The following is a 14892-nucleotide window of genomic DNA, read 5'->3' on the forward strand; positions in this document are numbered from 1 at the left end:
TTCTACGAATCAGCTGTGTTAGAGGAGGGAGACAGGAAAACGGAAAGGACATTAGCTCTCGAGGAATATGAATTTGGAAAAAATCAATTACATAAGGGTAAGTATTTAATGTAAAATAGAAGTCTCAGAACGGAATACTGTTCAACGAATCAGCTGTGTTCGAGGAGGGAAACAAGAAAACTAGAAGGACATTAGCTCTCGAGGAAGACGAGCTTGGAAATAATCAATTACACAAGGGTAAATATTTAATGTAAAATAGAAGTCTCAGAACTGAACCCTGTTCAACAAATCAGCTGTGTTGGAGGAGGGAGACAAGAAACTGGAAGGACATTAGCTATCACGGAAGATAAAGTTGGGAATAATCTATTTACATAAGGGTAAATATTTAATCTAAAATAGATGTCTCAGAACTGAAGCCTGTTCAACGAATCAGCTGTGTTGGAGGAGGGAGACAAGAAAACTGATAGGACATTAGCTCTCGAGGAAGATAAGGTTGGGAATAATCTATTTACATAAGGCTAAATATTTGATGTAAAATAGAAGTCTCAGAACTGAAGCCTGTTTATTAAATCAGCTGTGTTTGAGGAGGGGGACAGGAAAACAAGAAGGACATAACTCTTTAAGATGATAGGTTAGGAAATCATTGATTTCCATAATAGTAAATATCCAATGTATCAATAAGGTCTCAGAATTGAACCCTGATCAGCTGTGATGGGGAAGGGAGATAGGAAAACAGGCTCACCAAGATGATCCGTTTAGAAATAATGGCTAACAATCGTTGTTTTAGAATTTTCCCTTCCACAATACACCTGATCCCTACTATCAGAAAGCCTGATTTTGTAAAATCAGGAGAGTCGAGGAAGAGAACCATCTACAGTAATAATAATGCGTTTTTTGTCTTTTTCCTCAATTTTAAATGTGGTTTTACTCATTTCTTTTCATATTTTACTTATTATAATAGAATTAAATTATTTCTTAAAATGAGCAAAAGTATCCACCTGTAGAGCAAATTATTTTTTTACATAATTTTTCTAGTAAAATAAGAAAAACAGCTATTAAAAAAAAAAAAAAAATCTCTCATTTCAGGGATGATTTTTTTTAATTTCAGCAACAAAATAATACGATTTTTTTTCATAATGTAATATTTTTATCAAAAGTATAGTCCAATGATCAGATCATTTTATACATGTTATTTCTTTTACTTTCCAAGACAAATATAACAGCAATCCTTAAAATGAGTAAACCGTCTGCCAATGCGAAACTCTCAAAACATTCGCCCCCGAGACTCAAGATTTTCCTTAATAACAAAATCAGAAACGCGCATGAAAGCTTTTGAGGGTGCGAAAAAATGCGATTGAAAAACCTGATGCGATTGAAAGAATCATAATTATGGTTTCAGGAAAACTGCAAGAATGCTCCCGCTGCCCTCAGCTAACCGACCATAAATTTAATGACAAGGAAATTGGTTGGAGTTTTTAAGCTGTATATGGTCTTGTTTCTGAGAGCTGGTCTCACCGAGCTGCTCCCGGAGTCCCCTAGTGGTCGAGTTATAAAACAACCTTGTACAATCTTTTGGAGCTTCTGTTTGGAACAAAACATGCAGATAAGCAAAGTTTTGTTCTTAAAACACTTAGGGTCAATGATTAAATGTCCAATAAATTGAAGTTGATATACATTGTCCTCTAATAGAAAAGATAATAACATCACCTCCTTTTTTTAACCAGACAAATGAAGTTATTATATGACCGGAAACACCTTCCCCCGCCGCCCCCGACCACCCCAGCCCTGGCACGGCTGAGTATATGGAATATTTGTCCGCTGAGCTTGTGGAATGCATTTTTGAGCGCGTCTCGGATGTGACTGCGACGAGCCGTGTGAGGTAAGAGGCCCCGGGTCCACCCACCGGCCTGCTATTGGTGCAGCCGGAGTCTCAGGAATGTCTCTCGAGCCTTCAAAAAGCCTCCACTTGCGCCCTGATAGACAGTTGCTCAGCGCGATAGACCTTGGTAGCATCAATTGGAGTTGGGAAAGTAGGAATCCAAGGCTGGTTTTGACTGACTCCCCAAGAGAAGGAACGGGATACATAATAAGAAGAGGAAGTTTTTACCTACTCACTACAATTTTTCAAGGGACTTTTCTGCTATAAGGTATGTACCCTTTCCTCACAAATGAAGGATTTTGACGTGAAAAGCTGTCATTTATCATTGATTTTCGGCTTGATTTTAGATTTAACTCGAGAAGAAGCGACGATGCTGCGTGGCATCTTTCTATTACTGATGCTTTGGAGCTGTGAGGCAGCGATATTGGCAGGTGAGGACCTAGATGCAGTCAAGTCTTCCCATCTTTTCCATAACATGTATAAGAACTCGTCTGTTTCCTCGTCCCGCAGAGAATCGCGATGACAACAGCGTTTACGACCTATTCGATCTGGTGCGGGTGGACAAGAGACACAATGGAGTCACCTTGGTCAAAGGGGCTGATCCCTACAGCCCAGCGTACAAGATCCTGAACGCTGACCTGATCCCCTCGGTCCCTGACAACTCCTTTGGGGACCTCATCGACTCTATTCAGTTGGAGAGGGGCTTCATCCTTCTGGTCAACCTGAAACAGTCCAAAAGGAACCGAGGGAGCCTCCTGAGCATAGAGAAGAAAGACGGCTCCGGGCCTGTGTTGGAGATCATCTCCAACGGCAAGGCCAACACTTTAGACGTGTTCTACTCCACCGGCAGCCACCAGCAGCTGGTGTCCATCGAGGAGGCCCACTTGGCAACGGGACACTGGAAGAACATCACGCTCTTCTTCCAGGACGACCGCGTGAAACTCTATGTTGGCTGCGATGAAATCAATGTGTCCGAGATGGACGAGCCCATCCAGACGGTTTTGTCACAGGAGCTGGTTGACGTCGCCAGGCTGAGGATTGCTAAGGGCGCGACCAGGGACAAATTCATGGTAAGGGTTCACTCAGATTATTTTTTCATCACATTTGTTTGGAGATACTTTGGTTAAATGTTGTATCTTTCTTACAGGGAGTACTCCAGAATGTCAGATTTGTCTTTGGGACAACCCTGGAAACCATCTTGAGAAATAAGGGCTGTGAAAACGGAGGTAAGGCTTCAAATTGTGATTTTGATGACTGGGTTTGCATTTGTTCCAGTTTTGATACAATAAGTAGTCTGATGATTGTTTTTTCCCATAGTAGTAAAAAGCGGGGTTTTAATATAGAAAACAGTAGAACTGATCCATCACTCTGTACTCTGCAGCTGCTTTGACTGACGTCCTGACTCTAGGAAATCCAATGAACAACTCCAGTCCTGCCATCAGAACCGACTACATTGGCCACAAAACAAAAGGTGAGACTTTCTCCATGCTTTTGTGGTTTTACTGCCTTTCCCAACAAAGTGATTATAAAGTACAGGTGCCAGATAGATCCACACAGTCAATTGTCGCACTAGGTATAAGACACGTTGTTATTAACCAGGTCTTTTCTTTTAGATCTTCACTCGTACTGTGGTTACTCCTGTGACGAAATCGCTGGGCTGTTCAAGGAGTTACGAGGCCTTGGCGTGGTGGTCAAGCAAGTGACCAACGAACTGCGTAAAGTGGTAAGTGTGACAGCAACTCCCACCCAGTCCTGTTTCCCTGTTAGAGCATTCCCAGTGCCACTTGTCGCTGCCGTGGCAGCTCGAGGCCAAGTTCCTAACGAGAGCCACGTGAACACACAACAATGTTGCTTATATTTGCTGCAGTCTAGTCAGGCTACGTTTTAATCATAATGTCGGATGGTGATTCATTTGTGCTGGAACTTTGGCAAAGTGAAAGTTTTCCATCCTTGGTCCCTAGTTAGCACCCCTCCCCTCACTCCCCTCACTCACTCGGGTCTTCTGTGTGTGTTTTTTTTCCCGCAGTCTGAGGTCAGCGCCAAGATTCAAGATCAAATCAAGAACCACAGCAGCGTTTGCATCCACAATGGGATAGTACACAACGACAGAGACGAGTGGACTGTGGATGACTGCACCGAGTGTACCTGCCAGGTAATTGGAGAAACAGTTGTTTCCTACTGCGGGCGCCAACACTGCGACTTAGTAAAACAACAGAGCTGTTCTTTGAAACAAACTCAAACCAGCAGAGGGATATTTTCCATGAATCTTTCTGTCAACAAAGTGGGATTGTCAAGATCCTGAATACACACACCATGTTTCAATGCAATCAAAATTGAGAGTCTTGAAATTCTAGAACTAAAAGGGGTTTCTCTCCAATCAGAACTCTGCTACTGTGTGTCGGAAAATCTCCTGTCCTCTGATTCCCTGCACTAACGGCACTGTCCCAGAGGGAGAGTGCTGCCCCAGATGCGGAAATCGTAAGTTTTTCTTGGACGGACGCAACTCTCAAGTCAAAGCACCGTGAAAAACTTTTTAAAGCCGCCTTCCTTTTCACAGCTAGTGACTCTGCTGAGGACGACTGGTCTCCGTGGTCTCAGTGGACCCGTTGCTCTGTGACCTGTGGCCGTGGAATCCAGCAGCGTGGACGCTCGTGCGATAAAATCAACAGCAACTGCGAGGGCACCTCAGTTCAAACCCGGGACTGCTTCCCCCAAGAATGTGACAAACGCTGTGAGTCAGACTTCATGGGAATTTTATCGACTCTCGTGCTGGAGGGTGGGGAGTGAACGGTACGTTTGGTACTTGCAGTCAAACAAGACGGAGGTTGGAGCCATTGGTCTCCCTGGTCTTCGTGCTCCGTGTCCTGCGGGGAAGGGGTTATCACTCGCATTCGTCTATGCAACTCTCCGACGCCACAGATGGGCGGGAAAGACTGCCTGGGAGAAGGAAGGCAAACTGAAATCTGCCAAAAGTCACCATGTCCTAGTAAGCTCGATTTCTCCTACTTACAATGAGGTCCACACTTAAAAAGGATGAAACTGATTGTTGTCATTCGATTAAATTTCAGTCGATGGCGGTTGGGGACCTTGGTCACCGTGGGACACATGCACCGTTACATGTAACGGAGGCATCCAGAACCGAAAACGTCACTGTTCTGATCCTGTTCCCAAATACGGAGGAAAGGACTGCGTCGGTGATGCAACTACGTCTCGAGTGTGCAACAAACAGGACTGTCCCATTGGTAAGCACAAAGAGTTACTGTAACCCCTCACTTATAGGGTTCATGAGGGACCAGAAATCCCTGCGATGTGTGACAATTCCTAAAGTAGCCCTCCCCATTTTTAGCATGCACTCTGCCGGAACCCCCCCCCCCACAGTTATACGGGTTTCAGACCATCCAATATTTGCAAGACACCAATCGTTTTTGTCTTTTTCAGATGGTTGCCTCTCCAACCCATGCTTCCCCGGCGCAAAGTGCACCAGCTTCCCGGATGGCTCGTTCAAATGCGGCAAGTGTCCACTCGGCTACAAAGGGGATGGCGTCACCTGCAAGGACATTGACGAGTGCAAAGAGGTCCCTGACGCTTGCTATACGTACAACGGTGTCCATCGCTGCGAGAACACAGAACCGGGTTACAACTGCCAACCGTGCCCGACTCGTTACTCTGGTCCTCAGCCTTACGGGAGAGGAGTGGAACAAGCGACGGCCAAAAAACAGGTTAGAATTATGATATTTACTTACTGCTTGTTCTTGACCAGAAACAACCGGTTTGTGTTTTATTAAGCTCCGGAAACATTTTGTTTTGCAGGTTTGCAAACCACGTAACCCGTGCCAGGACGGAAGCCACAACTGCAACAAAAACGCCAACTGCATTTACTTGGGCGTCTTCTCTGAGTCCATGTTCCGCTGTGAGTGCCGGCCAGGATACGCCGGCAACGGGTATATTTGCGGAGAGGATACCGACTTGGATGGCTGGCCCAACTCTGACCTCTTATGTGTGGCCAATGCGACCTACCACTGCAAGAAGGTAACCTCAAACCACTGCACATCTCAGGAAGGCCAAACATCTTGACCAACAACAGCTGAAGCTAACTATGTGTTTTTCCAAACAGGATAACTGCCCCAACCTTCCCAATTCTGGTCAAGAAGATCATGACAAGGATGGCCTTGGTGATGAATGTGACCACGATGATGACAATGATGGCATCCCTGATGACAGGGTGAGTAATCCTAACACTGTATTTTACTGGTTTTACACTAAGCCTTCCCCACAAAGCGGGCAACTACAAATCGGTTTTATGTACACCAAAACATACTGTTGTATATCGTATTTTTGGGTGTCAAGCAGGTAGGTTTTCGAAATAGAGGCGAAAAAAGGTTAACCATAGTTCTACACGCACTATTCCCAATCTCCCGTATTTCACCAGGAATGTTTTTTTTGTATTTAAATTTGAACAAGTGAATAGTTGGACATTGTTTAATCTCATCTTGTAAATTATTCCAAAATTTGTCTCCACACACAGACACACACATACTTTTCCTGGTGGTTCTCACCTTTGGGATTATGAATTTACTGCAGCCCCTTAAATTATAATTTCCTTCTTTCCGAATGAATAATTTATGGATGTTTTCTGTTGACCTTAAATAGCAGTTGTGCCGTAAAAAATGTTACTAATTCATCCAATTTTAATAATTTGGACTGCAGGAATAAAATATTAGATATACTAACAAATGATTGTATTTATATTTTCAGGATAACTGCCCTAGAGTGTACAACCCAGCCCAGTATGATGCAGACAGGGATGATGTTGGTGACAGTTGTGACAACTGTATCTTCGAGGCGAACACGGATCAGACCGATACCGACAATAACGGGGAAGGGGATGCCTGCGCCATTGATATTGACGGAGATGGTAAGGAAGAAACCATATATAATCCCTACAACGGTTTTGCGTTTCAGCGCTTTCCAATGTCTTAAGGAAACATTAACTGGACTAAGGAAAACACTATGTGCTTCAACCCAACAGGAGTTCTGAACGAGAATGACAACTGCCCATATGTTTACAACGTGGATCAGAGGGATACAGATCGAGACGGGGTGGGAGACCACTGCGATAACTGTCCTCTCGAGCATAACCCTGATCAGGTAGGGTCATATACCGGCTAGAGATTTTTGGGAATCCCTCTCCCAGCATGGACGTATCGCGTGCTATGAAAAAATGTCAAAAATCTGTCTGGAAGCCATTGAGGCTATAAATTGACTTTAAAGAAAAAGAGGAATGCATCTGCCGACTTTGAATCAAATGTGATTCAAGGATGGTGGTGATAGCTGGCATGTTTCAACTTCAGAGTCTGCATTTCAATTGCTTCTCTCGCTCGCTAGTTTCCCAGCGTCCACGGTCGTAAAACTGAAAAAAATGTTGTCCCTAACAGACTGACTCAGACTCAGATCTCGTGGGAGACAAGTGTGACAACAACCAGGACATTGACGAGGACGGGCACCAGAACAATTTGGACAACTGTCCCTACATACCCAACGCCAACCAGGCCGATCACGACAAGGATGGCAAAGGTGACGCCTGTGACCATGATGACGACAATGACGGCATTCCTGATGACAAGGACAACTGCAGGCTGGCCTTTAACCCGGATCAGCTGGACTCTGATGGTGAGTCACTCTCTCAGTTAACCCTCTCTCACATTTATCAGGTATCTATCCCCAGTGCTTGATGGTTCTTGATCATTTTAGGTGACGGCAGGGGCGACGTGTGCAAAGACGATTTCGACCAAGACAACGTGCTGGATATTTATGACGTCTGCCCTGAGAACTTTGCCATCAGTGAGACCGACTTCCGCCGTTTCCAGATGGTTCCCCTCGATCCCAAAGGAACTTCACAGATTGATCCCAATTGGGTGGTCAGGCATCAGGGCAAGGAGTTGGTGCAGACAGTCAACTGCGACCCAGGCATCGCCGTCGGTGTGTAACCACCTATTGTCAATACATAGAAACCACGTCAGACTTCTAAGAAATTTCCTCTCCAAATTAGGTTTCGATGAATTTAGCGCTGTGGACTTCAGTGGGACCTTCTTTGTCAACACGGACCGAGATGACGACTACGCCGGTTTTGTGTTTGGCTACCAGTCAAGTTCTCGATTCTACTCGGTCATGTGGAAGCAGATCACGCAAACGTACTGGTCTGACAAACCAACCAGAGCTCAAGGCTACTCTGGCCTATCCATCAAAGTGGTCAACTCCACCACTGGCCCTGGCGAGCACCTAAGAAATGCATTGTGGCACACCGGAGACACACCCGGACAAGTGAGTTCTCAATTTGTAAATAGATGGTCCCGAAGATGAAACATCTGGACTATTTTTAAGAATTATGTTTATTTATAGGTCCGTACTCTGTGGCACGACCCCAAGAAGATCGGCTGGAAAGACTTCACTGCTTACAGGTGGCACCTGATCCATAGACCAAAGACTGGACTTATAAGGTACAATGTGAACACCAAGAAACAAAATCCTTGCTCCTTATTCATTTGGGATGATCTCAAATGGATTTTGTTTGGATTTTAGAGTCGTGATGTACGAGGGCAAGAGAATCATGGCTGATTCTGGAAACATCTTTGACAAAACCTACGCCGGAGGCCGACTTGGGTTGTACGTCTTCTCCCAGGAGATGGTTTACTTCTCAGATCTTAAATATGAATGCAGAGGTAAGACTTTAAAGTCAATCTTTCACTTTCGGGTTTTGTGCAATAATCAATCGAGATTTGGCTCATCTGCCCTGTTTTTGATTTCTTTCAGACGCATAACTGAAAATCGCAATGCACGTTGGAGGATCGACGAGGTGAAAGTGACTTCAGGACTTGAAGGCTCAATGAAAGTTCAATGATATTCCTGCATCCAATTCATATCGCGAGCACAGCTCTGCTCAGAAGAATCCTCCCCCGCCCCTTTATTGCGTTGCCCACCTGAACTTTGCCGGTATCCCTCTGTGGAGGAAGGATCAAAGGGAAATTCCTTCTTTTCGTTTTCTTTTCATCCTCGGGCGTTATTGTACATCTGCTGTGGAATCTTATGATATTCGTTTTGAAGAACGCAGCGGGAGAACTTTCTTTTGGCTTGGGGGTGAAGATCCCTCTCGAAGGAGTCATTGAGGGACCGTGGACAGTTTGGTATGATTGGTATGATCTAAGAATGTGAGTGTGGTTTGAGTGATTTTGTTTGAACAGCCCTTCTCCCCCCAAAATGACCATGTGGCTATTTTTTTCACAGTTTCCTTTCCCCCGAATTTGTTATAATAACTCGTTCGCTGCCGCCTGCTTGAACGGAAAAGGGAGGTTTGACGACTAAAGCCGTCTATGGCATTGAATGTGTTCCAGGTCTTCTACTTAGGGATGGCCGGACAGTAGAACTTCTCAGGTTATGAGCACAAAAAAAGGAGAGAACAGGGCCCAAAGCAGACATACCCATGATGCTTTGGAACGATGACTTTTGGAAAATATTTTGTCTTTTATGAAGATAGTAAGCGATTAGCATGGATGCTACATCCACGCTATGATCATTAGTGTTAAAAGTTTAGATAGAATGTATCCCTTTAAATATTTATACTAATCCCTCTTCCCCTTTTTACAAAACGAGTTAATTTAAATGATAAGTGAATTGTTCTTTTAACCCTCTTAATGAAAAATAAAACATTAGCATGCTAGCGTGCCTTAGCTTCCGTGCTTATTTACGATAAAGAAAACAAAAAAATATAGTTTGGATACAATCATTACCTCATAAATGTTGTAATGAGGCCACCATCACACGAACAAATGATTTTACTTAAAATAATTGAATGGCTTCAATGAATTTTTGATTTTTTTTACCAGTTTTGTGCTGTAAATAAGATATTTTTCTAAAGCCCGAACAGGAAAAAAACAAGGAAATGTTTGGATTGTGTCGTGCTGTGTGTATTTTCGAGTGCCTTTTTGTTTTTTTTGATAAATTATTCCGTTGAAGTTATGTCATTTGTGTACATATATGCTATTTAAATAATTTATCTCGAAGCGTTAGCCTCGAGGAAATGCTTCCGTTTGTATAAACTCATTTGCACACTGATACGAGGACGAATTTTGTTCATGTCGCTTTTTACGTAAACATTTGTACCATAAAAATGTTGTTTATACTAAAAATAAAACAATTCCAGAAAGAAGATTTCTTGTCTGTTTTGATTTTTGTTATACAGTAGACCCCGGGATATGGTATCTTGCCTGTGTGGACCTCTCTTTACAGTATTTTCCTCAAAATACAACATCTTCAACACAGTATTCGTGCGAAAGACGTGTTATGTTTCCAAGATGCCTGTCAGCTATTGGTCAATACCCTATATAATGCTGGTCTTCTATTGGTTCCCGTCACACCATCATGAAAATGCCCATGTTACCAGCTCAGTAGCCTAGATGGTAAGGCGCCCGCTTTGAGACTGGGAGGTTCGGGTTCGCGCCCCGGCCGAGTCATTCCTAAGACTTAAAAAGTGGTCGGCGGCGCCCTCTCTTGGCTGCGGCTGCATCGGGTCAGATGCAATCGACATTTCGTTCTGTGTACATTGTTACACAGAATGACAATACAAGGAAATTATTATTATTATTATTATTATTATTGGCTGGATTACCTCCCACAATGCCTTTCTCTTTCTCTTTCTCTGCCCTGTATTTGGCTCCATCCATCTTCCCATCAACTTTAACCATCTTCCCAGTCCCTGCTGAAGAAAAGCAACCCCAGAGCATGATACTGCCACCACCATGTTAAACAGTGGGGGTGGTGTTTTCAAGGTTTGATGTTACTCTTACGCCAAATGTGACGATATGCATTCAGCCCAAAAAGTTACATTTTAGACTTATCTGACCAGAGCTCCTTGTTCCATCTGTTATGTGTCTTCCAAACGCCTTTTTATAGTCCAGAAGGGGCTTTCTTCTTGCCACTCTTTCACATCAAATCAAATCACATTTATTTGTAAAGCACTTTATACGCAATAAATTGCCACTCAAAGTGCTGTAAAGGACAAAGATGTCGGCTAATGGTTATCATAGACACAGATTGTCCCACCTCAGCTGTGTATGCCTGCAGGCCATTCAATGTGACCTGGGTCTCTTAGTTGCTTCTTTGATTACTTTTCTCCTTGTTTGGGACGAAAGTTTACAGGTTTTGGTAGGTTTAAAGCTCTCTTAATTTTGATTTTATCGGTTGCACAGTGCTCCGAGAGATGCATTAAATGTTGCCAAATTTCCTAGTATTCCATTCCTGCTTTGAACTTTTCTATATGTCATGATTCCTGATTCGGGGCACCTGTGGCTGCCCCATTGGCGCCAACAGCCACGGGACCTGATTGGCTGTTGGACTCTTTTTAAACTCCCTTCTTCTGAAAAGAACCAGTCACACCGTCTGCGAACCTATGCTCTCAGCTAGGCAAGCTTTTGTACTCTCCAACACTATCCTGCCCTGTTTCTTGCCTGATACCTGTTGCCAACCTCTTATCTGGACCTGTTTCTGTTTTTGCTCCTCCGCCACGGCCATCGACCTGTTTTTCTCTCTGACAACGACTACCCTCCCTCTACACCAGACCTGGGCACTCCGGTCCTGGAGGGCCATACTTCCTGCCAGATTTTGAAGTTTGCTCTTCTTTAACTCAGGTGATACAAATTATAACCTCGTTAGCAAGCTAGCAAGTGCTCGTTAACGATACTGGTGATTGGAATCACCTGTATTGGATCAGAGAAACCTCAAAAATCATGCAGAACATACGGCCCTCCAGGACCGGAGCGCCCAGGTCTGCTCTACACGGAAGTGCCACTTCCACGTTCCTGCTATCTGCTACCCGTGGCCGACGATCATCGGATCGTGGATGCAAGCACTGTTCTCTTTCTTAATAAAAACTGAGTAAAACGAACGCAATTGGGTCCCGTCTCCGTTCCTGGTCCTTGGCACCATAACTTTATCCCGGACCTGCCTGGTGTGTTCTCTGGTCTTCATTATGCTGTTTGTTCTCCAGTGGCCTCTTTCACAGACCTCTGAGCACATTACACTGCAGACTTAATACACGCTTCCATTGTTAGTCATATAGGTCGACATTGGGTCATCTGGAGTCACTTGGCTGAGTTGAGAAAACAGGGGGCCATTATTTCTGGAACACCCATTTTTCAGTGTTTTTGTTGACAATATAATATAAAATGTTGTGTCTCATGTGTTGGTGATTCTTCAGCTTTAAGTTTAAAGCCTGAAATGTGGCAATGAAATGCGAGGCACCTGAGTCCTTTGGCGCCAACTGCCTCGGACGCTGATTGGCTGCTTGTGGCTTTTCAAACCCCCGTCTTCTTGTCATCCTTTGTCAGTCCGTCTGCAAACCACAGCTCCTGCTAGGCAAGCTTTTTCGACCCTGACTTTCTCCTGTCCTGATTCCTGTTTGATTACCGGCTCCGATCCTTTTTCTGATCTCGATTACGTTTTTGCTCCACCGTCCCGGCCATCGATCTGTTCTTTCCCTGCTCTCGACACTGCTTGTGCTCGCCACATAAGTCCCACTTCCCGTTCCAAACGATTTGCTACCTGTGACCGGCAATCATCGGATCGTGGATGCAAGCCTTTTCCTCCTTTAAAATAAAACAGAGAAAGTTAACGCAAGTGGGTCCTGTCTCCGTTCCTGGTCTTTGAATCATGACTTCTCGGCTTGATTACTGTAATGTATTGCTTTCTGGTCTCCCGATGTCTAGCATCAAAAGTTTGCAGCTGGTTCGGAATGCAGCAGCTAGACATTTGACTAAGACCAAAAAGTTTGAGCAAATTACTCCTGTATTGGCCAACTTGCACTGGCTCCCAGTCCACTTAAGATGTGACTTTAAGGTTCTCTTATTAACATATAAATGTTTGCATGGACTTGCACCCTCTTATCTCTCTGATTTGATTCCCCCCTATGTTCCTGCACGGAGTCTGCGCTCGGAAAATGCCGGTCTACTGGTGACTCCAAGAGCCAAGAAGTCTGCAGGCTTGAGAGCGTTCTCCATCCGGGCCCCGGTGCTATGGAATGCCCTGCCTCCGGAGATAAGATCAGCAACCTCAATGGAAGTTTTTAAATCGAGGCTTAAGACACACTTCTATTCCAAAGCTTATGATTGATGCCCACCTCATATTCTGTGTTGTCCTGTCTTTTTCCGACTGCCTGCCTGGTGGTGATACAAAGGAGAAGGACGATTTGAGATGAGTCAGCGGACCAGCGTTTGACCTGAAGCATGTGAACGCCTGCATGGACCAGCTGGCAGAGATGGGAAGCTGCGTCGAGGCCGTCATAGACTTTCTGGACTAGTTTGCAGGCTGGGGGCGTCGCTGCTGTCATGCACTTTCCGGACAAATTTTCAACATCTTACCTAGTGTTTACTATGTTTGTCTACTGTAATGCTAAATGTAATTCACCCTGGTCATCCTGGAAGTGGGATAGCACTTGTGAGGTCCCTTCTCAAGGTTTCTCTTTTTCCTCACGCTGAGGTTTTGAGTTGTTCCTTGCCCGCATGTTGGTTTAAGATCAGGTAATTGTATCATTGTAATCCTGAGCAGTCCTTTGAGACATTTTTGTGATTAAGGGCTATATAAATACATTTGACTTGACTTGAGTAAAAATTCAGGGGAGGAGGGGGCGATACTTTCGCTAGGCACTCTAGGTTTGCATCCCCCACTCTAGGCTACATTTCACTTAGCTATCCCCACCTCAGAACAGATTCAAGTTGTGTCCCGGGGAATCTACTTTAATTGGGTTCTCGTCCTTACAAAAGTAAAAAAAGGGGGTTTCGAGTCATGCTGCGTTAAGCAACTGGAATCCATTACTCTGGTCTGCTTGGGAGAATGGAGTATCCTTGGGAGTCATCAGAAGCAAAACTGTCCGGGAAATATAATCCTCTAAAACGGCACATTGGTACCGATACGATTACACATCTCGCAGGCATCTCTCGAAACCTTCGAGCGCTGCAGACGTTGAGGAATTTAGCACGGCGGAGCGATAAATTCAACGCTTCGACTTTCCGCTGAGCGTTGTCACTCTGAGGAACGCGCATTAAAATGTTCGTTTTCTTAGAAATAGCGGGAAGTCATATTTCATCTCTTCGACGAAGATGCTAAGCGGGAAAATATTTTCGATACTGGTACGGGAACTAAACCATCGTCCAAGTACCAGCACCACAAGGACTCTTCATTCGTAGAGAACGACGTGAAAGATATATTTAAACGTCTTATTTTACATAAATGAAATGATGTGCATTTCTATAGCGCTTTTCAAGTCAATGACTTCCCAAAGCGCCTTACAATGTGCTCTACATTTCCCAACAGCGGCCTTGCAGTCATGTAACGCGCTATTATTGGGGGTATTAGAGGTTCAGTGTCTTACCCAAGGACACTTCGACATGTAACACGGACGAGCCAGGATTCGAATTGGCATCCCTTGATCCCAAGACGAGCGCTCTACCTCCTGAGCCACTGCCGCCCCTAAATAATTAAATATGACACCCACAGACCCTGTTTTGGCTGTAAATCACAAAAAAAATCCTTTGTGTGGAAGTTCAGTTAAAAAGAATGTTAAGTGTTTTTTGTGAAAACCTGCAGAACAAACTGTAAACACTCAGAAACGCCAGCCAAGCACACAGAACAATCTGATTGGATGAGTGGTAGGGGTAGGCGGAGCTGTGCACACATTCTCACTTTTCTGCCCTGCGCCATCTGCTCCGCAGGTAAATACTTACCATTATTACCATTACCATTATTTATGGATATAATTAAGGTCAAAATAAGCCTCAAAGATCTTGAGTTACTTGAGTTACTGTAGGAGAGACAAGTTTAAAATGGTCAACAGTCTTTGGGGCGGCAGCAGCTCAGGAGGTAGAGCACTCGTCTTGGGATCAAGGGATCCCAGTTCGAATCCCGGCTCGTCCGTGTTACATGTCGAAGTGTCCTTGGGTAAGACACTGAACCCCTAATGCCCCCAA

The 14892-nt window shown here is 44.4% G+C and overlaps 1 protein-coding gene across 1 annotated transcript; it reads left to right on the top strand.

Annotated features, from left to right (window-relative positions):
* The first annotated feature begins 1977 nt into the window (after positions 1–1977).
* LOC148352068 (thrombospondin-1-like) lies at positions 1978–10082 on the top strand. The gene is made up of 22 exons (XM_088353858.1): positions 1978–2147; positions 2227–2310; positions 2390–2949; positions 3027–3105; positions 3261–3350; positions 3493–3602; positions 3906–4031; positions 4261–4357; positions 4437–4610; positions 4689–4865; positions 4948–5121; positions 5318–5598; positions 5690–5908; positions 5994–6101; positions 6635–6794; positions 6909–7027; positions 7315–7549; positions 7631–7858; positions 7929–8200; positions 8279–8376; positions 8459–8598; positions 8690–10082. Exons 2-22 carry the CDS (start codon positions 2250–2252, stop codon positions 8695–8697), a joined length of 3516 nt encoding a protein of 1171 aa, XP_088209984.1. The 5' UTR covers positions 1978–2147; positions 2227–2249; the 3' UTR covers positions 8698–10082.
* Positions 10083–14892: the final 4810 nt, after the last annotated feature.

Source organism: Urocampus carinirostris, chromosome 15, assembly GCF_059441175.1.
Source record: "Urocampus carinirostris isolate Australia breed hairy pipefish chromosome 15, RoL_Ucar_1.0, whole genome shotgun sequence".
In the NCBI taxonomy this organism is placed as follows: domain Eukaryota; kingdom Metazoa; phylum Chordata; class Actinopteri; order Syngnathiformes; family Syngnathidae; genus Urocampus; species Urocampus carinirostris.